Source organism: Coregonus lavaretus (genome assembly GCF_964263955.1).
Source record: "Coregonus lavaretus genome assembly, chromosome: 4".
Taxonomy (NCBI): domain Eukaryota; kingdom Metazoa; phylum Chordata; class Actinopteri; order Salmoniformes; family Salmonidae; genus Coregonus; species Coregonus lavaretus.
The window spans coordinates 29,205,961-29,230,298 of NC_139991.1; the positions used below are offsets into that span (position 1 = coordinate 29,205,961).

The window sequence follows — 24,338 nt, forward strand, 5'->3', positions numbered from 1 at the left end:
TTCTTTGTCAGTGGGCAAACGTACAAAATCAGCAGGGGATGAAATACTTTTTTCCCCTCACTGTATAATGTATACCGTCTGCGTTTGGGTACTGTCTATCTGAATGTGACTTATGTCAACTTTGTAACTACTGTGAAGAAAAGAAAGAGAGAAGTGTAACAAAAAACATTTAAGCTGTCAAATTAAATTTGTCGGAGGCCAAATTATTTTTGTCCTCCGAAGCGGGGAGGTGGTGGATGGGCCAATAAAAAATAAAACAATTAAGTGATTACTTTTATTTTTGCTTTAACAATATTTCCTGGTTTAGACTGTACAAAACTAAATATATTACCTATTGACATATATTGTATATGAGCTATGACACTGAATCTTACTGTTTATAACACAGCTATACAACCACAAAGATGACATAATCAAACATGCTGTACTAATGTCAGCATTGGTGGTATTTCAGTAGTTAGTTTGTCAGGTGTCACTGTTGAATGACAAGGAAAGCACAAAGTCCACTCTTTATATCCATCAATGAAGGTATTCACAATCAGCATTCCACCAGGCAGTCAATATCCATGGATAACTGGAAACAAATAGTTTTTAAAAAAACCCGAATAAAACCATGGTTTTAGGTGGGCTCAAACTTATTGTGATAACAATGGTCATTTGACTGAAGCTGTAATACTGAAGAATACACTACTTACCAGTAAATATGTGTGCTAGTATCGTAGAACACTATAGCCTGGATCTGGATCTTCTACAGTTGAGTTGATCAAGTCACCTACAGCAGTGGAAGTCAAAACACAAATAAATAAACAAACAAAAAGTGGCTTTTCATTAAAAAGAAAACAAAGAACAGTTTGTCAATATTTTCAATTATGGATTATATCTGACAACTTTGTCATAATATCTATATATCTCAGTAATTTGTGACATGTACCTCCGGTATTGGTTGGATTAGGCAATGGTCTCCTCCTGATTTTCACAAAACAGACAAAATAGAAATCGACATGACATGATGAGAATTATAATGAAAAACATGATTTTTGTGGTAAGGGGGAAATCCTCATCTGCTGTGTGTGTTGTTCCCCTTTCAAGATAAAACATATATTATTGGTTTGGACCAAAAAAATATATACAGTGGGGAGAACAAGTATTTGATACAATGCCGATTTTGCAGGTTTTCCTACTTAAAAAGCATGTAGAGGTCTGTAATTTTTTATCATAGGTACACTTCAACTGTGAGAGACAGAATCTAAAACAAAAATCCAGAAAATCACATTGTATGATTTTTAAGTAATTAATTTGCATTTTATTGCATGACATAAGTATTTGATACATCAGAAAAGCAGAACTTAATATTTGGTACAGAAGCCTTTGTTTGCAATTACAGAGATCATACGTTTCCTGTAGGCCTTGACCAGGTTTGCACACACTGCAGCAGGGATTTTGGCCCACTCCTCCATACAGACCTTCTCCAGATCCTTCAGGTTTCGGGGCTGTCGCCCGTCTCTCACAGTTGAAGTGTACCTATGATACAAATTACAGACCTCTACATGCTTTGTAGGAAAACCTGCAAAATCGGCAGTGTATCAAATACTTGTTCTCCCCACTGTATATATATTGATAAAACCGCTTTCACCTGGTGATAGTTGGAGCCATTTGGGTGGCTGATGGTGCAACGGTGACCCTCTGACTGCTGTAGAAGTTCTCATACAGAATAGGAGCTGAGAAGTGAGGACAGAGCAGGCCAGGGGGTGAGTAGTGAGTACACTACAACTACAATAAACAACTAGACTGTCAAGGAGGGGGACCCGGACACACATAACATATACATTTTAGTCATTTAGCAGACGCTCTTATCCAGAGCGACTTACAGTTAGTGAGTGCATACATTATTTATTTATTTTTTATACTGGCCCCCCGTGGGTATCGAACCCACAACCCTGGCATTGCAAGCGCCATGCTCTACCAACTGAGCTTCTTGATATGCCACACCTGTCAGGTTGATGGATGATCTTGGCAAAGGATAAATGCTCACTAACAGGGCTAATGCCTACATAAAAGCATCAAGGATTACAAAAAAGTCAGCGTCTGATTTTCATTGTATTCCTTAGATGAATGTGCCTGTTCTTTTCTTTGGATGTCAACGGTGATCTGTGAAGAGTGAGAAACTGTACCTGGTGGTTTGTCCCCAGTCCGTCTGAGGTTCACAAAGTGTTCAATGTCCTCCTGTATGTCACACTGTTCAAGAGACTTCCTCACTTCCTCATATAGCTGAACATACAGACACACACAGACGAACAAGTTAGAAACACAAACAATATGGAAGGTCACTTACAGCCACAATCCTTCATGCTATTCTTTGGGTATCATTGAATACCAGTAAGTAACTACTGCAGATTGCACCTTGATGAGTCCCTAGAAAAGAAAGCATTTGAAGTGTGACTTTACCTCATCGCTGGTGACACACTGCTGGGAGAGCTGGTTGAGATGAGTCCACACCATGTTCCTTAGAGTGTTGATCCTCTCAACTTCCTGCTTCTCAAATACCTGGATGTAACAGAGCACTAAATGATGTACAGTGCCTTGAGAAAGTATTCATACCCCTTGACTTATTCCACATTTTGTTGTTACAGCCTGAATTCAAAATGTTAAATTAAATATGTTTATGTTTTTTTCTCACCCATCTACACACAATACCCCTAATGACAAAGTGTAAACATGTTTTAAATTTTTTAGCAAATATATTAAAAATGAAACACATAAATATCTCATTTACATAAATATTTAAAACCCTGAGTCAATACTTTGTATAAGCACCTTTGGCAGCGATTCCAGCTGTGAGTCTTTCTGGGTATGTCTCTAAGATCTTTCCACACCTGGATTGTTTAACATTTGCCCATTATTATTTTCAAAATTCTTCAAGCTCGGTCAAATTGGTTGTTGATCATTGCTAGAGAACCATTTTCAGGTCTTGCCATAGATTTTCAAGTAGATTTAAGTCAAAACAGTAACTCGGCCACTCAGGAACATTCACTGTCTTCTTGGTAAACAACTCCAGTTTAGATTTGGCCTTGTGTTTTAGGTTATTGTCCTGCTGAAAGGTGAATTCATCTCCCAGTGTCTGGTGGGAAGCACACTGAACCTGGTTTTCCTCTAGGATTATGCCTGTGCTTAGCTCCATTATGTTTATTTTTTATCTTGAAAAACTCCCCAGTCCTTAAAGATTACAAGCATACCCATAACATGATACAGCCACCACTATGCTTGAAAATATGGACAGTGGTACACAGTAATGTGTTGTATTGTATTTGCCCCAAACATAACACTTTGAATTCAGAACAAAAAGTTAATTGCTTAGCCACATTTTTTTGCAGTATTACTTTAGTGCCTTGTTGCAAACAGGATGCATGTTTTTGAATATTTATATTTTGTACAACAGGGTTTCCCAAACTCGGTCCTCGGGACCCCAAGGGTTGCACGTTTTGGTTTTTGCCCTAGCACTATATAGCTGATTCAAATAATAAACTAATCATTAAGCTTTGATAATTTGAATCAGTTGTGTAGTGTTAGGGCAAAAACCAAAACTTGCACCCCTTGGGGTCCCGAGGACCGAGTTTGGAAACACTGCTGTACAGGCATCCTTCTTTTCCTTCTGTCAATTAGGTTATTATTTATTATTATTTTATTTATTTTAGTCATTTAGCAGACGCTCTTATCCAGAGCGACTTACAGTTAGTGAATACATATTTTTTTATACTGGCCCCCCGTGGGAATCGAACCCACAACCCTGGCGTTGCAAACGCCATGCTCTATCAACTGAGCTACATCCCTGCCGGCCATTCCCTCCCCTACCCTGGACAACGCTGGGCCAATTGTGCGCCGCCCATGAGTCTCCCGGTCGCGGCCGGCTGCGACAGAGCCTGGATTCAAACCAGGATCTCTAGTGGCACAGTTAGCACTGCGATGCAGTGCCTTAGACCACTGCGCCACTCAGGTTAGTATTGTAGTATTGTGGAGTAACTACAATGTCATTGATCAATCCTCAGTTTTCTCCTATCACTGCCATTAAACTCTGTAACTGTTGCCATTGGCCTCATGGTGAAATCTCTGAGCGGTTTCCTTTCTCTCCGGCATAGTAACAATATTACACGTAATATACCAGTGATACAGTATATAACTAACAAATCGACAAAATACTACCTTACCTCGCATGCGTTGACATGCTCTTTCTGCCAGTCCTCCCTGATTTTTCCCAGCATAGCCACATTCTGCATGTACAGCCTGTCTGGGATTCAAATCAGAGAATATACAGTTGAAGTCGGAAGTTTACATACATTTAGGTTGGAGTCATTAAAACTTGCTTTTCAACCAATCCACACATTTCTTGTTAACAGACAAGCAAGTCGGTTAGGACATCTACTTTGTGCATGACACAAGTAATTTTTCAAACAATTGTTTAAAGATAGAAAATGTCACTTATAATTCACTGTATCACAATTCCAGTGGGTCAGAAGTTTATAATAATAATACACTAAGTTAACTGTGCCTTTTTAAACAACTTGAAAATTTCCAGAAAATGATGTCATGGTTTTAGAAGCTTCTGATAGGCTAATTGACATCATTTGAGTCAATTGGAGGTGTACCTGTGGATGTATTTCAAGGCCTACCTTCAAACTCAGTGCTTCTTTGCTTGACATCATGGGAAAATCAAAACAGGTACAAAAGTATCTATATCCACAGTAAAACGAGTCCTATATCGACATAACCTGAAAGGCCGCTCAGCAAGGAAGAAGCCACTGCTCCAAAACCGCCATAAAAAAAGCCAGACTACGGTTTGCAAGTGCACATGGGGGACAAAGATCATACTTTTTGGAGAAATGTCCTCTGGTCTGATGAAACAAAAATTGAACTGTTTGGCCATAATGACCATAGTTATGTTTGGAGGAAAAAGGGGGATTCTTGCAAGCCGAAGAACACCATCCCAACCATGAAGCACAGGGGTGGCAGCATCATGCTGTGGGGGTGCTTTGCTGCAGGAGAGACTGGTGCACTTCACAAAAGATGGCCTCATGAGGAAGGAAAATTATGTGGATATATTGAAGCAACATCTCAAGACATCAGTCAGGAAGTTAAAGCTTGGTCTCAAATGGGTCTTCCAAATGGCCAATGACCCCAAGCATACTTCCAAAGTTGTGGCAAAATGGCTTAAGGACAACAAAGTCAAGGTATTGGAGTGGCCATCACAAAGCCCTGACCTCAACCTCCTAACTGACCTAAGACAGGGAATTTTTACTAGGATTAAATGTCAGGAATTGTGAAAAACTGAGTTTAAATGTATTTGGCTAAGGTGTATGTAAACTTACGACTTCAACTGTACATCTTTGGAGACCATACTATCGGCACATACAGTTGAAGTCGGAAGTGCACCAGTCCCTCCTGCAGCAAAGCACCCCCACAGCATGATGCTGCCACCCCCGTTCTTCACGGTTGGGATGGTGTTCTTCGGCTTGCAAGAATCCCCCTTTATCCTACGAACATAACGATGGTCATTATGGCCAAACAGTTCTAGTTTTGTTTCATCAGACCAGAGGACATTTCTCCAAAAAGTATGATCTTTGTCCCCATATGCAGTTGCAAACCGTAGTCTGGCTTCTTTTATGGCGGTTTTGGAGCAGTGGCTTCTTCCTTGCTGAGTGGCCTTTCAGGTTATGTCGATATAGGACTCGTTTTACTGTGGATATAGATACTTTTTTACCTGTTTCCTCCAGCATCTTCACAAGGTCCTTTGCTGTTGTTCTGGGATTGATTTGCACTTTTCGCACCAAGGTACGTTCATCTCTAGGAGACAGAACGCGTCTCCTTCCTGAGCGGTATGACAGCTGCGTGGTCCGATTGTGTTTATACTTGTGTACTATTGTTTGTACAGATGAACGTGGTACCTTCAGGCGTTCGGAAATTGCTCCCAAGGATGAACCAGACTTGTGGAGGCCTACAATTCTATTTCTGAGGTCTTGGCTTCTTCCTTGCTGAGCGGCCTTTCAGGTTATATCGATATAGGACTCGTTTTACTGTGGATATAGATACTGTTGTACCTGATTTGATTTTCCCATGATGTCAATCAAAGAGGCACTGAGTTTGAAGGTAGGCCTTGAAATACATCCACAGGTACACCTCCAATTGACTCAAATTATGTCAATCAGCCTATCAGAAGCTTCTAAAGCCATGACATCATTTTCTGGAATTTTCCAAGCTGTTTAAAGGCACAGTCAACTTAGTGTATGTAAACTTCTGACCCAATGGAATTGTGATACAGTGAATTATAAGTGAAATAATCTGTCTGTAAACAATTGTTGGAAAAATTACTTGTGTCATGCACAAAGTAGATGTCCTAACCGACTTGCCAAAACTATAGTTTGTTAACAAGAAATGTATAGAGTGGCTGAAAAACGAGTTTTAATGACTCCAACCTACAGTGAGGGAAAAAAGCTTTTGATCCCATGCTGATTTTGTACGTTTTCCCACTGACAAAGACATGATCAGTTTCTAATTTTAATGGTAGGTTTATTTGAATAGTGAGAGACAAAATAACAACAACCAAAATCCAGAAAAACGCATGTTATAAATTGATTTTTTATTTTTATGAGGGAAATAAGTATTTGACCCCCTCTCAATCAAAAAGATTTCTGGCTCCCAGGTGTGTTTTATACAGGTAATGAGCTAAGATTAGGAGCACACTCTTAAAGGGAGTGCTCCTAATCTCAGCTAGTTACCTGTATAAAACACACCTGGGAGTCAGAAATTTGAGGAAGGCCCTCAAAATTGTCAAAGACTCCAGCCAGCCTAGTCATAGACTGTTCTCTCTGCTACCGCACGGCAAGAGGTACCGGAGTGCGAAGTCTAGGTCCAAAAGACTTCTCAACAGCTTCTACCCCCAAGCCATAAGATTCCTGAACAGCTAATCATGGCTACCCGGACTATTTGCACTGCCCTCCCACCCCATCCTTTTTACGCTGCTGCTACTCTGTTAAGTATTTATGCATAGTCACTTTAACTCTACCCACATGTACATATTACCTCAACTACCTCAACTAGCCGGTGCCCCCGCACATTGACTCTGCAACGGTACCCCCCTGTATATATAGCCTCCCTACTGTCACTTTATTTTACTTCTGCTCTTTTTTCTCAACACTTTTTTTGTTGTTGTTTTAATCTTACTTTTTTGTTTAAAATAAATGCACTGTTGGTTAAGGGCTGTAAGTAAGCATTTCACTGTAATGTCTGCACCTGTTGTATTCGGCGCATGTGACCAATAAAATTTGATTTGATTTGATTTGATTTACCTGTATAAAAGACACCTGTCCACAGAAGCAATCAATCAATCAGATTCCAAACTCTCCACCATGGCCAAGACCAAAGAGCTCTCCAAGGATGTCAGGGACAAGATTGTAGATCTACACAAGGCTGGAATGAGCTACAAGTCCATCGCCAAGCAGCTTGGTGAGAAGGTGACAACAGTTGGTGCGATTATTCGCAAATGGAAGAAACATAACATAACTGTCAATCTCTCTAGGCCTGGGGCTCCATGCAAGATCTCATCTCATGGAGTTGCAATGATCATGAGAACGGTGAGGAATCAACCCAGAACTACACGGGAGGATCTTGTCAATGATCTCAAGGCAGCTGGGACCATAGTCACCAAGAAAACAATTGGTAATACACTACGCCGTGAAGGACTGAAATCCTGCAGCGCCCGCAAGGTCCCCCTGCTCAAGAAAGCACATATACAGGCCCATCTGAAGTTTGCCAATGAACATCTGAATGATTCAGAGGAGAACTGGGTGAAAGTGTTGTGGTCAGATGAGACCAGAATCGAGCTCTTTGGCATCAACTCAACTCGCCGTGTTTGGAGGAGGAGGAATGCTGCCTATGACCCCAAGAACACCATCCCCACCGTCAAACATGGAGGTGGAAACATTATGCTTTGGGGGTGTTTTTCTGCTAAGGGGACAGGACAACTTCACCGCATCAAAGGGACGATGGATGGGGCCATGTACCGTCAAATCTTGGGTGAGAACCTCCTTCCCTCAGCCAGGGCATTGAAAATGGGTCGTGGATGGGTATTCCAGCATGACAATGACCCAAAACACACGGCCAAGGCAACAAAGGAGTGGCTCAAGAAGAAGCACATTAAGGTCCTGGAGTGGCCTAGCCAGTCTCCAGACCTTAATTCCATAGAAAATCTGTGGAGGGAGCTGAAAGTTCGAGTTGCCAAACGTCAGCCTCGAAACCTTAATGACTTGGAGAAGATCTGCAAAGTGGAGTGGGACAAAATCCCTCCTGAGATGTGTGCAAACCTGGTGGCCAACTACAAGAAACGTCTGACCTCTGTGATTGCCAACAAGGGTTTTGCCACCAAGTACTAAGTCATGTTTTGCAGAGGGGTCAAATACTTATTTCCCTCATTAAAATGCAAATCAATTTATAACATTTCTGACATGCGTTTTTCAGGATTTTTTTTTTTTATTCTGTCTCTCACTGTTCAAATAAACCTACCATTAAAATTATAGACTGATCATGTCTTTGTCAGTAGGCAAACGTACAAAATCAGCAGGGGATCAAATACTTTTTTCCCTCACTGTAAGTGTATGTAGACTTCCGACTTCAACTGTAACTTAGATGATGACTTGTGATTTTCCCTGTTTATGGTGGATAAGAGCCAAAAGGATAATAGGTTGTCATTCTTACCAGCTACCTCTGCATTCAGTTTTGCTTGATGTGTTTTTGCAAATATCTGAAAGATGATGAAGAAGAAAAACACTGATGATTCGGTACTTTATGTAACCCTTCCTTGTGTTCAGGTCATTACTTTAGTATACAGTAAAAGTATGACATCTTATTGGAAAATGTCCACTTCATAAACTGTGTACAATATAGATAACCTTGTTCTTCCTGTGGTCAATGTTGGCCTAATTATTGTGGTCTAATTCCTGTGGTCAAAATAGGCCTGCTATTTCCTTAGCTCAACAGATTCCCATGGCTCACTCACCTAATTTAGTGTCAGTAGTGTTTTTATTTCTTTTTAAAGCCCCCAAGCAGTATTTTTTATGAAATGTTTAAATCATCACTGTATGTCTAATGAATCACTGTGTGTGTTTATTTCATGAAAATAACTCAAAATATAATTTGTATCATTTATTTCTCTGAGCCTCCTTTTGCCATTGAAATGCTCAGTCTGATCGTGTGGGCGTGTTGATACAAATGTACATACAGTATATTTACATACACAGCCCTGTTTGGAGGATAGGATCGTCTAGACTCTAGACTAGAGCCTACCCCACTTATCCCTTCAAAGTAGGAAGATACATGTAAGGGATAATTAATGAGGGGCTATGCGTTCTATTGAAAAGAATGAACGACGTGGAAGGTGTGTTCCACGACGCGCTAGCGGAGTGGAACTGACCTTCCACGGAGTTGCATTATTTTCCATAGAACGCATAGAGCCCCGAGTTGATTTACACTTTTATACCATGACTATAATTTAACACATTTGCAGGTAGAAATGTGTTCAACATCCACTGAAGTAGGTAGCAAGTTTACTAGATAGCTACAGTAGATGCCTTGGTAACCAAATAAACAGACTTGCTAGTTAGGTAACCAAACTGTCAGTCCTAGCTTGCTATTATGAAAATCTAGTTCAACAATGCCAATATTGTTTTTTAATTCAACTTTTGCTTTCAAAAGCAGTTCAAACATAGAACATCTAAGAATTAACTATAGCCATTGAATTCTACAGTGTTGATATCCAGTGCGTTATAGGGAAATAATGCACACTCTAGAATGCCCTTCAAGTCAATCAGAAACGAATATTCAACAATGCCATGGTTTAAATGCAAATAAAAGATGCCTGTTCATTGGTCAGAATAATCAGATCAGATTGTGATGACATGCTGTGGGCCAAAAACGCCATCCCACCTGAACAGGCTGTAATGTCTGGGTTTTTTTGGGGGCAATGTGTGGTCCAGGGGCGGAACTACCACTAGACCCTCAGCAGTTTCTCTGAAGCTTACCTTTTCCTGATGCTTGGCATTACTGGTGGTTGTGTTTCGGTTCATGTTCTGTTCTGCTTCCTCTTTGTCTCTACACTTTTGCTCATATATCTTCTTTGACTTCAGTTAACAACATGGAATGACAGGGGAAGGGGGGTGAAACAATGTGTGAATATGTGAATACGCTTTACTGACCATGCTATTCTTCACTGACTGACAGATAACATGAAAGTCTCTAAAACATTACGTTTGAAGTCAACTACTACAGTGTTGGTTATGTAAATTGCTGCTACCATAGGGCATCCTGGGTTTTTGCAGTTTTTCTCTTTTTTTTTCAGTTCTCCTGGGTCACTCCACTGTGTTTAAAATGCCTGATGTTTCAGTAGCAGTTGGCATGGCAAATTGGAAAAACAACAGCATTTAGGATGAATAGAAATCAGGGCAAGTATTCAGAAAGGGACTCAGAGTAGGAGTGCTGATCAAGGATGTTATAGATGTTAGTCAGTAGCAAACATGTTTAAAACAATATAAATGTGTTATTTGTATGTTTAGACCACTTGGAAATTAGCCATTAGCCGTTTTGCTAGCTAGCTTGCTAGAATGCTGCTCACTTGCACGAGGTGACTTAGTGATCAGAGCGTGCCCGAGCGAGACAGCGTGCACAGCTCGTGTGTGTGTGGGTTAATGGGAACAATGGAAAACTTTTGGGAAATATGAATGTTGTTGTAATCTAAAGCACTGTTTTGTACACATGTAAATGGTTGATGAGTGTATATGAAAAGACTCATTACAAGTGACTTGAAGCCAAAACTACATCTCCGTGTGATTTATTTCTATATTTACCCCTCCGTTGAGATTAATGCACATAAGCAGTGGTGGAAAAAGTACTCAATTGTCATACTTGAGTAAAAGTAAAGATATCTTAATAGAAAATGACAAGTAAAAGTGAAAGTCACCCAGTAAAATATTTCTTGAGTAAAAGTCTAAAAGTATTTGGTTTTAGATATATACTTAAATATCAAAAGTAAAAGTATACATCATTTCAAATTCCTTAAGCAAACCAGACGGCACAATTGTATAGTTTTTATTTTATTTACGGAAAGCCAGGGGCACACTCCAACACTCAGACATTTTTATTTTTATCATTTACAAATAAAGCATTTGTGATTAGTGAGTCTGCCAGATCAGAGGCAGTAGGGATGACCAGGGATGTTGTCTTGATAAGTGTGTGAATTGGACAATTTTCCTGTCCAAATGTAACTTTCGAGTACTTTTGGATGTCAGGGAAAATGTATGGAGTAAAACGTATATTATTTTCTTTAGGAATGTAGTGAAGTAAGAGTAAAAGTTGGGAAGAATATAAATAGTAAAGCACAGATACCCAAAAAACCTACTTAAGTAGTACTTTAAAGTATTTTTACTTTAGTACTTTACACAACTGCACCTAAAATCGTCTCCATGAGATAGGAAGACCCTCAACCAACATTAATCTTCAAAACCAACTCCGACAGATAACAGTGTGACAGACGGCTATGGTGGAGGTTTGACACACACTGGAAAAGGAGTGTGTGCAAACTGAGGTCAGAGTGAACATCAGGGAGCAGCAAGGTCCATTCAGTAAAAGAGAACCTTATTTAAAAGCGTTGTCAACTTTTTTGCTAGTAAAATGGAACCAGCATTAGAGGATATGCAAATAGAAGTGAAAGGAGCCTTGTATGAACTGACTAAAGACAATCTCATTGAAATTAGTGAATCTAACTGGTAAAACGCACATGACCCGTGTTTCACATGTTATAAAATATCTTGAACAGGAAGAAGTAAAAGACCCGGAGGATGATGGTATGTCTGAACTGTTGAACCTTAAAGACATGATAAATGAGATGCAGGAGGCTAGTGATGTTATCTCAACGGACAAAAGCGAATAAAAATGAAGAACACAAAACTACAAACAGAGCTAGAGCGATTAAGGCTTTCACTAAAACAAAAGGAAAGTGAGATGCAGGAGCTTGTTAACAAAAATGGAAATGACAATGACACAAACCAGGCCCCGCCCCCTCCTCAAAGCACAGTGCAAATGTAGGGACAAGCCACAGTATGGCACAAGAGTTCAAGATATTCGGTCAAATAGGTGAACCAGGCCAAAAAGACAGACTCATGTTCTCCAGCCTTGCTCACCAAAATGAATACAAATTGAATAAAGGGTATCTACAAAATGACTGGTCTACAAAATGACAACATAAGAACGTACATGCAGCCATATCTCCTAGACACAAAAACTATAGATAAGCTGCTTCTAGAGAAACTGAACACTGCATGTGCTTACGAGATAGAGAAACAGAACAAAAGGAAAATGGTTATGCCACAGTGGCCCGCCACTGTCCAATCAGATCAGACTCATGAGGCCCCTGAGGAAAAGAAATGCCCGCCCCAACAGAACACACCAAAACTTCCCCATGACCTGGTATCGGAGCTAAAAGAACTGAGGTCTGATATGATGGTGTTAAAGAACTTGAGTGCTGAAGTCTCACAAATCAGAGAATCCATTCAACAACCTGTGTTTATAGCGCAGCAATATCCCTCACCACCAAGCAGAGAACAGGATGACATGACAACGCATTATCAAGCACAAGGTCCACCGCAGCAGCACTGTCCAGCTCGTGGATGAGAGAAACCGTCCAGTTACATCAACAGCGATATGAACCACCGGTGAGAGAAACAGCACAGTTCCAGCAGAGATATGCACCACAGCGATACTATGCACCCCCAAACCGTGCCCGAGAGAACTCAAGCCTTGTAGGACACTGGCTCTCAGGTGTGTATCATTGATGAACTATGGAAAGATGAAAACTTACCAGGTGTTGATTTAATTGACTCACCTGACTCACTACAGATAGTAGCTGCCAATGGAATGAATATGCCTTATGTAGTGACTTTCAAACTGGCCTCAGAGCCAACTGACATTCAAGAACTAGTCATCCCAGTGATTGGGATGAAGAGCAGACATCTATCTCATCCCATTATTGGCTTTAATATGATTGAGCAAATCGTCAACAACGGTGAACAGTCAGGAGGCACATGCACAGAAAAGTTAAATGAGACAGTGAGAATGGCCTTTCCTAGCCTAACGAAAAACAATGTCCAGGCTTTCATAGAGTTAGTGAGTGCTGAACAGTCATACGAGTACCTGGTGAAAACAACAAATGAGAAGATCAACATACCAAAATGCACCTCTGTTCAGGTTCAATGTCGAGTGCAGACAAAGCCTGATAAAGAGGACACCACACTGATCTTTGAGCCTGATGTAAACCCTCAGTGGGCAGAAGGAGTTCTGTGAGACTCTAGTAAAGCTAAGAAAAGATGCATCTCCACATGTCATCATTGATGTTCAGAACGTCACAGACCATGACATCACGTTAACAGAGCAAACTGTAATTGACACTGTGCAGGAAATAAAGTCAGTCTATCCCGCCACCATGCTGGAGAACTGTCATCAACCCCCCCTGTTGCTGTCAACAGAGTTCAGACACAGTCAAAATACTGAAGACTTATGGGATCATCCTGTTGATCTAAGCCACCTCAACACACTGCAGCAACAAATCATTCACCAAATGTTGAGAGAGGAATCAAGCTCATTTTTCAAATCAGACAGTGACATTGGCTGCAATGAGAATCTGAATCTGAGCATTTCATTAAAAGACAGTGATCCTGTTGCACAAACTTACCTGTCTGTGCCGAAGCCATTATACAAAGAGATGAAAGACTACTTGCATGACCTGATAGCACAGGGCTGGGTGGAGATGTCCAACTCTCCTTACTCTTCCCCAGTCGTATGTGTAAGGAAAAAGGATGGCAGTTTACGACTGTGCATAGACTACAGGGAGCTGAACAGGAAGTGTCACCGTGACCGCCAGCCAATACCCAGAGTACAGGTATCATGGACAGCCTTGGAGGAAATTCCTGTTTTTCACTCTTGGCTCAGGGAAAAGCATATCACCAGGGTTTCAGTAGCAAAGGAAAGCAAGCCCATGACAGGCTTTGTGACCCCCTTGGGCCTGTATGAGTGGGTTCGGATTCCGTTAGGACTCATGAATGCACCAGCAGCCTTCCAGCGCTGAATGGAGGAATGTTTGGATGGCTTGAGAGATGAGATTTGCGTTCCCGTATCTGGACAACGCCCTCGTCTTCAGCAAGATCTTTGAGAACCATGTCAAACATTTTAGAAAAGTACTACAGAGACTAAGAGAATATGGGATCAAGCTGAAGCCCAGCAAGTGTGAGACATTCAAAGCGGAGGTTCGCTATTTAGGGAGAATAGTGTCTGCCGAGGGAAGCAAAGTCGATCCAGCTGATACTGCAGCAGCCAGAGCTCTGAAGGACAAAATACCAAGTACAGTAGTAGAGTTCAGAGGAATCATGGGGTTGATGAGCTACTTTAGGCAATACATCAAAGACTTCTCACGCATTGCTAGCCGCTCTACAACCTGCTCACAGGGGTCTCCTGAAGAAGTTACAGGAACACACAGCAAAGTAAAGAAATGGCAGACAAAGGGGATAACAAGAGGAATGTCGTCTCACAAATCAATCACGCATCAACAGATAATGGAGCGGCTGATAGACCATTTAGTACAGCCTCCTGTACTCAGTTTCTCAGACTTCTCAGAGCCGTTTATCCTTCACACAGACGCATCAAACAAAGGTTTAGGAGCTGTGTTGTATCAGAAACAAGAGCGGAAGATTAGAGTTTCTAGCCCTGTACTGGTCAATCACAGTAAAGTTCAGCGACTACTTATACCGACCTTCACAGTGTACAGTGACAACAATCCCCTTACCTACGTCTTGTTGACTGCCAAGTTGAACGCAACAGAGTGCTGATGGATTGCAGAACTCGCCGATTTCCATTTCATTATCAGATATCGTCCAGGCAAAGAGAACATTAACGCTGACAGTTTGTCCAGAATGTCGATAGACATGGAAACACTGACCAGAGAATGTTCAGAGGAGTTCAAATCGGACTCATTTGGAGCAACTGCACTGGCCGTCGACGCACAACAAGACTAAAACATAATGGCATTCTCCGGTATGTATGCAGCAACAACAGAAACCTGTTCCATCATGCCTTTCTCAAAAGCAGAGATACGACAGGCACAGAGAGAAGATGAGAGTATCGGCCCAGTGATGGAACACAAACTGTGAAGTTCAAAACCATAAGGGCAAGAACTCAAAACATTCAATATGAAAAGCAGATGTCTTCAAGAGTGGGACAAGCTCGACTTGGATGAGGATGGTATCCTCCATCGCAAAACACTATGGGGTATTGTGTGTAGGCCAGTGACAAAAAATCTCAATTTAATTAATTTAAAATTCAGGTTGTAACACAACAAAATGTGAATACTTTCTGAAGGCACTGTATGTAATAATAATAATGTACAAACGTACAATAACTTCCCATTCATTCGAGGTGCCCAAGTACATATAATTGGTAGAGCATGGCGCTTGTAACGCCAGGGTAGTGGGTTTGATCCCCGGGACCACCCATACGTAAAAATGTATGCATGCATGACTGTAAGTCGCTTTGGATAAAAGCGTCTGCTAAATGGCATATTATTATATTATTAACTTCCCATTTATTTGAGAGGTTCCCCCCCCCCCCATTTTTCACTTCCCATGGCTGTTCCCACTTTTCAGAGGAAAGATTACTTAGATTAGAATAGTCTGTTTCACATTTTGATGATGACTGAAACTAGACATGACTTTAGAGAAAAGATGATCACTTCTGGGATGATAACAGATGGTTTGACTAATAATATAGGAAAGTTCTCCAGCTTACCTCCATGGTTTTCTTGAACTGAGTGGCCCTCTGTTTATGTAGGGCATCCATCTGTTGTTCTACCTGCAAAGAAGAAGTGTCAAAGATATTATATTGTACCTAAGACGATAGAGATGATATATCCATGATTTGCAATTACAGTGTGCATTATCACATCCATGCAGGACGATTTTATATAAGTGGTTGATCACTATAACTGCATTCACTATTAAGCAGAGTGCACTGTATTAGCAATGCATTAGGTCTATAAGTAATTGAAATTAAAAAAATATTTCCTACATTTATTTCAGGGGTTTAACTAATTGATAGAATGCAACGGTACCTTTTTCCTTGTCTCTTTCTGTCTCTCCCTGAAGTCCTCTAGTTTTTTTGCCTCATCCCGCATTGTTTGTGCCAGTTGTAGGTGTGACAAACTCAAATGTTCAGTCTCTATGTTGTAAAGGAGGGTTTGAATGAGTTAGTAAATTATGTGGACAACACACACAGATCACATGGAAATACCAACTCAGCACAGTCATCATCATACATCATCAGACACATTGCTGTGACAGCAACACTTACGCAGTTTGAACACATCCAGCGATCTCTTTAGTGTGCTAAACAAACAAACACACAAATAATGTCAATTGATGAAAAGTAATTCTTGCAAAACAACCTGACCTCACATAACAAAGAATCATTAAGAATGAAGAGAATGAGCTGTTTGATTAATCGGTTTCAGATCCCCCACCTTACCGGAAAAGGCCTTAACCACAATGTGAAGCATGTGACCATACTGAAACAGGATGGACACTCAAGCCACTGACAGAATCCTTCTCAACAGAAAAAGGCCCAACAGTATTTCAATTGTATACCCTCATGCAATAATAACACTAATGCAATAATGCATACTTTTATCGCTCTGTATAGTGCTGCTTGGTCATTGAGCCATTGAAGTGTGCAGACCATCTTACAACATGCAAAACAAATAGTTTGTTCAAATTCCCTGTAGCTCAGTTGGTAGAGCATGGCGCTTGCAACGTCAGGGTTGTGGGTTCGTTTCCCACGGGGGGCCAGTATGAAAATGTATGCACTCACTAACTGTAAGTCGCTCTGGATAAGAGCGCCTGCTAAATGACTAAATTGTAAATGTACAATTCAGACAGTGCTATCAGTGGGCAGATCCACAGCATTCTAGTGTGCCATCTGAAGGCTGCATGCCAGACAATACCAACAACCCAAACATTTCTAAAAACCTGTTTTTGCTTTGTCATTATGGGGTATTGTGTATAGATTGATGAGGGGGAAAAAAGAATTTAATCAATTTTAGAATAAGGCTGTAACATAACAAAATGTGGAAAAAGTCAAGGGGTCTGAATACTTTCCGAATGCACTGTAAGTTTGCATTTACTTGTCTTGTTTGAGACAGACTGGCACCAGGGTAATCAGAAGGCTATTAAACATGTTATGTGATGGCTTTTAAGGGCTTTCAACAAAGCATCTCTACCTTCAATAGCAGGCCTTTCAAATGATTTATGTATACATGTTTTACAGTGTCTGACTGATGGCAAGCAATATCTACTACAGCATGAATAACATCTGCAACAACAGACTGACTTACTTCATCTCATTGTGCCCACACATCTTCTTGGAGAGACCCAGTAGCTCTTTGGCATACTTCTCCTCTATGGATGCTCTGAAAGATGACCAAACACATCTCTTCAGAGGTGCATTCAACATGGTAAACAGTTCGCAAATGTTATCTACAATATGTGCATGTGCTATTTGCCTATAGCGTGCACCACAATGCACCACAGAAGGGAAGTCCGTAGTGTCCATGAAATAAAGAACATTTAAATATAGACAACTTCAACCATAACTGCTTTCTTTAGCCTAAAGTAACTAACATATGACTGCAATATATTTGCAAAATCACACTTTATATCTTTCAATATGACAATGTTATAATGGGGTTGTGTCCTTGTGCTTGACTAATTGCACAGTCTGTATTCTGCTTTGATTAATGATTACACAGTACAGTATACCAGGGAGGAAGGAGAAAACAATACAATCAAACATATAAATTATTCATAATATGAACTATGCTGTATCAGTTTGTCAGGAAAGGTTTATATTTAGATTAGGGGGAAATTCTCCCCCTTCAAATCGTGTGGTGTATTACACAGTAAATATGAAGTACACTCAGAAAAAAAGGTGCTATCTAGAACCTTAAAGGGTTATTTGGCTGTCCCCATAGGAGAACCCTTTGAAGAACTCTTTGTGGTTGCAGGTAGAACCATTTTGGAGTCCATGTAGAACCCTTTCTACAGAGGGTTCCATCTGGAACCTAAAAGAGTTCTACCTGGAACCCAAAAGGGTTCTCCTATAGGGACAGCCGAAGAACCCTTTTGGAACCCTTTTTTCTAAGAGTGTAGGACAACAAGACAAATATGTAAGCCTATAGCCTATACATATTAGATTGTCACTGACACAATTCAATGCCATTGGTTAATTGTCTGTCCAAAATGAGGAAATAGCAGATAAAACACATCATTCAATGCTGAATCCTGATTGGTTAAAACCGCATTCCAGCCGGTGTATATTCCACAAGTTACCGCCGGCTAAATCTATGATGTTAAAATGCCTATTTACTCTGTTCGATCTGACTGCGCAATCCACTGTCTCATTAGCCCAGCCAAGCAATTTATAAACTTGTTCTCCACTATAAAAAGCATCTAGACATTATCTCACATTTATTTTAGACTAACATTTAGTTTTCAACAGCGGAGATTTGTATAAACCTTGCTGTCTGTCTCTCCGACATTTGCAACATTGTTTCAATATTCAAATTCGATCTCCAGCTGTCCCATAGTAATGAACGTGTCGGGAGTTGGGACGAGACAGACAGGCAGGCAGCGTTTCTCAGCCAGTCGAAATCATGAATCAGCTGGCATCATTTTTATGGATATATATAGAAATGTCAATTGAAAAAAGGTAAAACGAAACGAAGTGAAGCTAGTTTGCAGTCTTTCCACCTTCAGTTTGAAGTGATTGTGTTAGCTGTTCTGTTGGCTAGTTCCCCTGAACAACAGTGTCCTGACGAGTGAGCACATTTTCAATGACAGGCGAAATCGCGCCTCATTAGCTCATTGTTATGGATGTATCCAAATAAATGTAACTAGAAAACAGCTTAAACAAATGCAAATGCAGCTACTGTTGTTATTCTGGCTGCACTGTTTGACATGACTGTAAGTTAGCCGTAGTTGGCTAGCTAGCAAGCAAGGGATAAGAATGTTGCCAGCCAGTATGGCAATGGAACATTTAGAACGAACGACTGGGTCGAGTCCATAGATACAGAACAAAAAGACTGAAAGACTGGGTCGCGTCTCTAACAACCGAACCGAAAGAACAAACAACCAGCCGGCTTGGGTAGCAACCCTAGATTTGTGTCAGGACTATATCTTGTGGAAGGATGAAATAGTATGAATAAATTCATAAAAATAACGTTTTTAATTAAAATATGTCAATCATTATTTTAATATGTTGGTAACCCATTATATCAAAGTGAAATTGCCCTCGAAAACGGTGTTTGGAGGATATATTGGCACGGTTTGCCGGCCCTTGACTTCGTCTCAGGTCTAACAACACCCGTGACAATATATCCTCCAAACACCGGCTTCTCGGGCATTATCACTTAAATGACTTTCTTATCTTTCTTCTGTATTGTGGAATGAATCCTCATGCCCTTTGAAAAGGTTGTTTAGATCTGATATTCTTCGCAGCGCAAGAAGAGACTTAGGCCAATGCCATATTGTCAACCAATCACATTTGTAAAATCATTTTAGGCTAAATTCCAGCTAAACTTGCAGAGGACAGTTAACTACCGGTACTTACAAAAAGTGTGCGTCTAACGAAAAGCTACAAAAGTAAGTAAATAGCCGTATTAGACTGAAACATAAGGTCATTTCGTCAAACTCTCTATGCTCATTAGTTACTCATTCAACATATTTGCTTCTACTTCACTCAAGCCCGTTTTAAAAGTCTCCCTAACTGAGACCAACCAGAAATGTTTCCTTGGCCACATATTCCCAGATTGTCATAAAATAGCCACACAAGTGGTCTCTCCTTTCTGGATCACAAAATGTAGCTGGAGGCATAATCTCTCGGTGCAGCGGGAGGAAGATTTTTGTGTGTGCAGAAAAAATATTCAGGTGTAGGCTACACTATCCTGCAAATGTCCCACAAAACCATCCCGTTGTCCCGCATTTGGGTATTTTACATGTGGCCACCCTAGTCAGAGCACTGTCTGCTGATAGAATGCCTGTTTGTAAATTCTCATCCGAGTGGAAAGTGCAACTGAAGCACAAAATGTGTCTGATGCCGAGCAGAAATTACAAGAAGCATTCTAGATCTGCGTTTACAAAACGCAGCAAGATATTTCTTATGCGTAAATAAAATCCTACTTGAAAAACGCAGATTTCTGCGTTAACGTGACCCTAAGTTATAGTGTTTGCTTTCTTCCGTGTTAGAGAAGTCAAAACCCTTTGGATGAGTTATTTGTACAGCTGCCACTGCTATCTTGATTTCCTTGCATTTTTTCCCCTCTCCATTCTTGGCCTGTCTGCTCCTCCCCCCTCTTCTCCGAGCAGAGTACAGTGTGTACACATGCTGCTTCAGAGTCAGTACTGTTATTCCTTCAGACAAGCATGTGTCAAAACTTTGTTCATTTGCACAATGTCTCTCGTTCACATTCGCTTGTAAATGTCCAAACTCACCAAAAAAGAAATTTGGTAGCTCCTACCTATATATGGATAACTTTATGAGCTGGATTGCCTGTCTTTGCAATTTGTATATTTTCTTTTGCGCTTATTAGCGTATTTAGCTAGCAGCCTCCATGGAAATTCGCTATTACTTGTGCTAATTTTGTTCGCATTCTGGTACTAGACACTCAATGGTCTTTTATGTGTTTTTGGCGCCCCCTTGTGCACTAAATCAGTAATACTGTAAATCCCAGGATGAACAAAGGACTGTATAACAATTTGAAAATCTGGATACCTCCCAACCCTACTAGACAGGATTTGAAACACCACAATAGTGTTTTAGGAGCTTTAGAGAGAGGAAACAGCACCAAAAGAGAAGTGATCTAATTCTTCACCACACAGGACAAGAAACACCATAATAGCGTTTTTAACCTTTCCCGGGTTAGTGCTCCCAGGCTCTGGCAAGGTGCTGCATAACTCTCGATTATGTGGTGTTTCAGAACACCTCAGGATGAATGTTTCAGTACACCTTCAACCTGTTCCAATACCTTCACAACCATATGTTTCAATACCAGCAGAGTTAATATTTCGTCTCCTGTAAGGTGGTGGCAGCTCAGTTGGCACTAGTTAGTGTTACAAAGCACTTCATTTTAACAGTGTAGTCTGAGGATTCAATGCATGGACAATATCTTGGTTTCATGGTTTCTCACCTGGCTTTCATGAAGTCTTCTATTTCCTTGCATGTCTTCTTGCCATCGTTGAGGTGCTGGGTGATACTGTCATAACCACCAGTGCTGATGAGATCCCCGTTCTGGCAATATTGGGAAATGTGGAAAAGCAATAAGTCATCACGGCACACCATGGAGTGCCTCTCACACCCTCCCAGTACTAGTCAATCGAACCCCTATACACCTTGCCTTTTAACAGTCTATCAAAAAGCAAACAACTCGTTGCAAAATTTCAGAGAGAAGACCCCCAAGGGCTCCAACCAAAATAATCCATAATGTAAAAGATTCGCAATAGGCTACAGCACACAAGACATCAGACAATGCTAACAATATTGGAAACAATAATGGAAACCAGTATTTTGTGAGCGTGAATATAAATTGGGGTTTTGGGTGCTAAACTGAAGTTGAAGTTACCTGTAATGTACGTCTGCATGAGAGAATGACATTTAATCATTTTAACCACATGTGATTTGAGAGGTACAGTAGGTCTACAGATGTAGAATCTTTAAATGTGAGTAAAATAATCCTGCAGCAACAGGAAATGTGAATTATGTGGATTATAATTAATTGACGTTTTTGAAGGGGTTGATACAGTTTCCGTATGGTAAAATCCAGTCTGAAATGTAAAATGCAATTACAAACTACAGAATACTTTTTAAACCTCAAATACATTACAAGTCTTTCAATTTCCTGCATTGATACAGCCTACACTATAGGGGTATACTCCTGAGCCCTGCCATTCTGATTGGCATCTAAATGTTTTGAAAAGGACCAGAACTACACTCCTGGGTTAGAAACCTATAAAACAATCCATGCAGTGTGTAATTCTCTAAAAAAGTTAAATTACGAAACAAATGTTCGATTATTGTGTAGGCTTCTTATGTTGTGTTTAAAACCGTATAAATGAAAGAACACATTTGCCTAACGTATTACATCAAAATCTGATTTAGATCTCTAAAAACAAATAGCTCTGCAATCACATTTGCACTCACCCAAAAGTAATCTTTAAAGTGAAGTTCTCTCATTGTAGACAAGAATAGCGGCAGTAGAACTCTTGTAATTCCGCAGGTTGTTGCTACGTAATTACTGTGAGTGACTGATGGACTTCTCCTTGGAGGGTGCGTTTATGACTCCACTCATACCGCAATGGAGCACTAAACTCCTTCGCTGGGTCCTAACGACCGACGATGAAGAGCAAGATAGATTCTGTTTGATTTGGTGCCACTTCGTGGTCACTAGCAGATGAGCAGGAGAAGAAAGGATCTGTTTGAATCTGCCAATGAATCTATTATATTGCTTCCTCTTTTATCTGTATTTTACCATTCTCTCGTAAATATGCTTTTAATAGATATGGTGAAATCAGGATTTACAGCAGGGAGAACAAGTATTTGATACACTGCCGATTTTGCAGGTTTTCCTACTTACAAAGCATGTAGAGGTCTGTAATTTTTATCATAGGTACACTTCAACTGTGAGAGATGGAATCTAAAACAAAAATCCAGAAAATCACATTGTATGATTTTTAAGTAATTAATTTGCATTTTATTGCATGACATAAGTATTTGATACATCAGAAAAGCAGAACTTAATATTTGGTACAGAAACCTTTGTTTGCAATTACAGAGATCATACGTTTCCTGTAGGTCTTGACCAGGTTTGCACACACTGCAGCAGGGATTACAGACCTTCTCCAGATCCTTCAGGTTTCGGGGCTGTCGCTGGGCAATACAGACTTTCAGCTCCCTCCAAATATTTTCTATTGGGTTCAGGTCTGGAGACTGGCTAGGCCACTCCAGGACCTTGAGATGCTTCTTACGGAGCCACTCCTTAGTTGCCCTGGCTGTGTGTTTCGGGTCGTTGTCATGCTGGAAGACCCAGCCACGACCCATCTTCAATGCTCTTACTGAGGGAAGGAGATTGTTGGCCAAGATCTCGCGATTCATGGTCCCTCCATCCTCCCCTCAATACGGTGCAGTCGTCCTGTCCCCTTTGCAGAAAAGCATCCCCAAAGAATGATGTTTCCACCTCCATGCTTCACGGTTGGGATGGTGTTCTTGGGGTTGTACTCATCCTTCTTCTTCCTCCAAACACGGCGAGTGGAGTTTAGACCAAAAAGCTCTATTTTTGTCTCATCAGACCACATGACCTTCTCCCATTCCTCCTCTGGATCATCCAGATGGTCATTGGCAAACTTCAGATGGGCCTGGACATGCGCTGGCTTGAGCAGAGGGACCTTGCGTGCGCTGCAGGATTTTAATCCATGACGGCGTAGTGTGTTACTAATGGTTTTCTTTGAGACTGTGGTCCCAGCTCTCTTCAGGTCATTGACCAGGTCCTGCCGTGTAGTTCTAGGCTGATCCCTCACCTTCCTCATGATCATTGATGCCCCACGAGGTGAGATCTTGCATGGAGCCCCAGACCGAGGGTGATTGACCGTCATCTTGAACTTCTTCCATTTTCTAATAATTGCGCCAACAGTTGTTGCCTTCTCACCAAGCTGCTTGCCTATTGTCCTGTAGCCCATCCCAGCCTTGTGCAGGTCTACAATTGTATCCCTGATGTCCTTACACAGCTCTCTGGTCTTGGCCATTGTGGAGAGGTTGGAGTCTGTTTGATTGAGTGTGTGGACAGGTGTCTTTTATACAGGTAACGAGTTCAAACAGGTGCAGTTAATACAGGTAATGAGTGGAGAACAGGAGGGCTTCTTAAAGAAAAACTAACAGGTCTGTGAGAGCCGGAATTCTTACTGGTTGGTAGGTGATCAAATACCTATGTCATGCAAATGTTTTAGATTCCGTCTCTCACAGTTGAAGTGTACCTATGATAAAAATTACAGACCTCTACATGCTTTGTAAGTAGGAAAACCTGCAAAATCGGCAGTGCATCAAATACTTGTTCTCCCCACTGTATCTGGAGAACAGTTAAACATCCTCATTGACAAGCTGACATACAGAAGTGATACAAACTTTTGTAATAATAAAAACATTTCAACAAAATGTAG

General features: G+C 40.8%; 1 protein-coding gene across 1 annotated transcript; it reads right to left on the minus strand.

The window, feature by feature from the left end:
* Positions 1–365: 365 nt before the first annotated feature.
* Positions 366–22,406, minus strand: LOC311127568 (proline-serine-threonine phosphatase-interacting protein 2-like). Its single transcript, XM_084159384.1, has 15 exons — positions 22,330–22,406; positions 21,320–21,420; positions 17,471–17,545; positions 16,432–16,466; positions 16,193–16,299; positions 15,871–15,933; positions 10,065–10,163; positions 8,743–8,788; positions 4,203–4,282; positions 2,446–2,544; positions 2,172–2,268; positions 1,634–1,718; positions 932–963; positions 696–772; positions 366–574 (listed from the first exon to the last, which is right to left on the minus strand). Exons 1-14 carry the CDS (start codon positions 22,360–22,362, stop codon positions 711–713), a joined length of 1,014 nt encoding a protein of 337 aa, XP_084015510.1. The 5' UTR covers positions 22,363–22,406; the 3' UTR covers positions 366–574; positions 696–710.
* Positions 22,407–24,338: the final 1,932 nt, after the last annotated feature.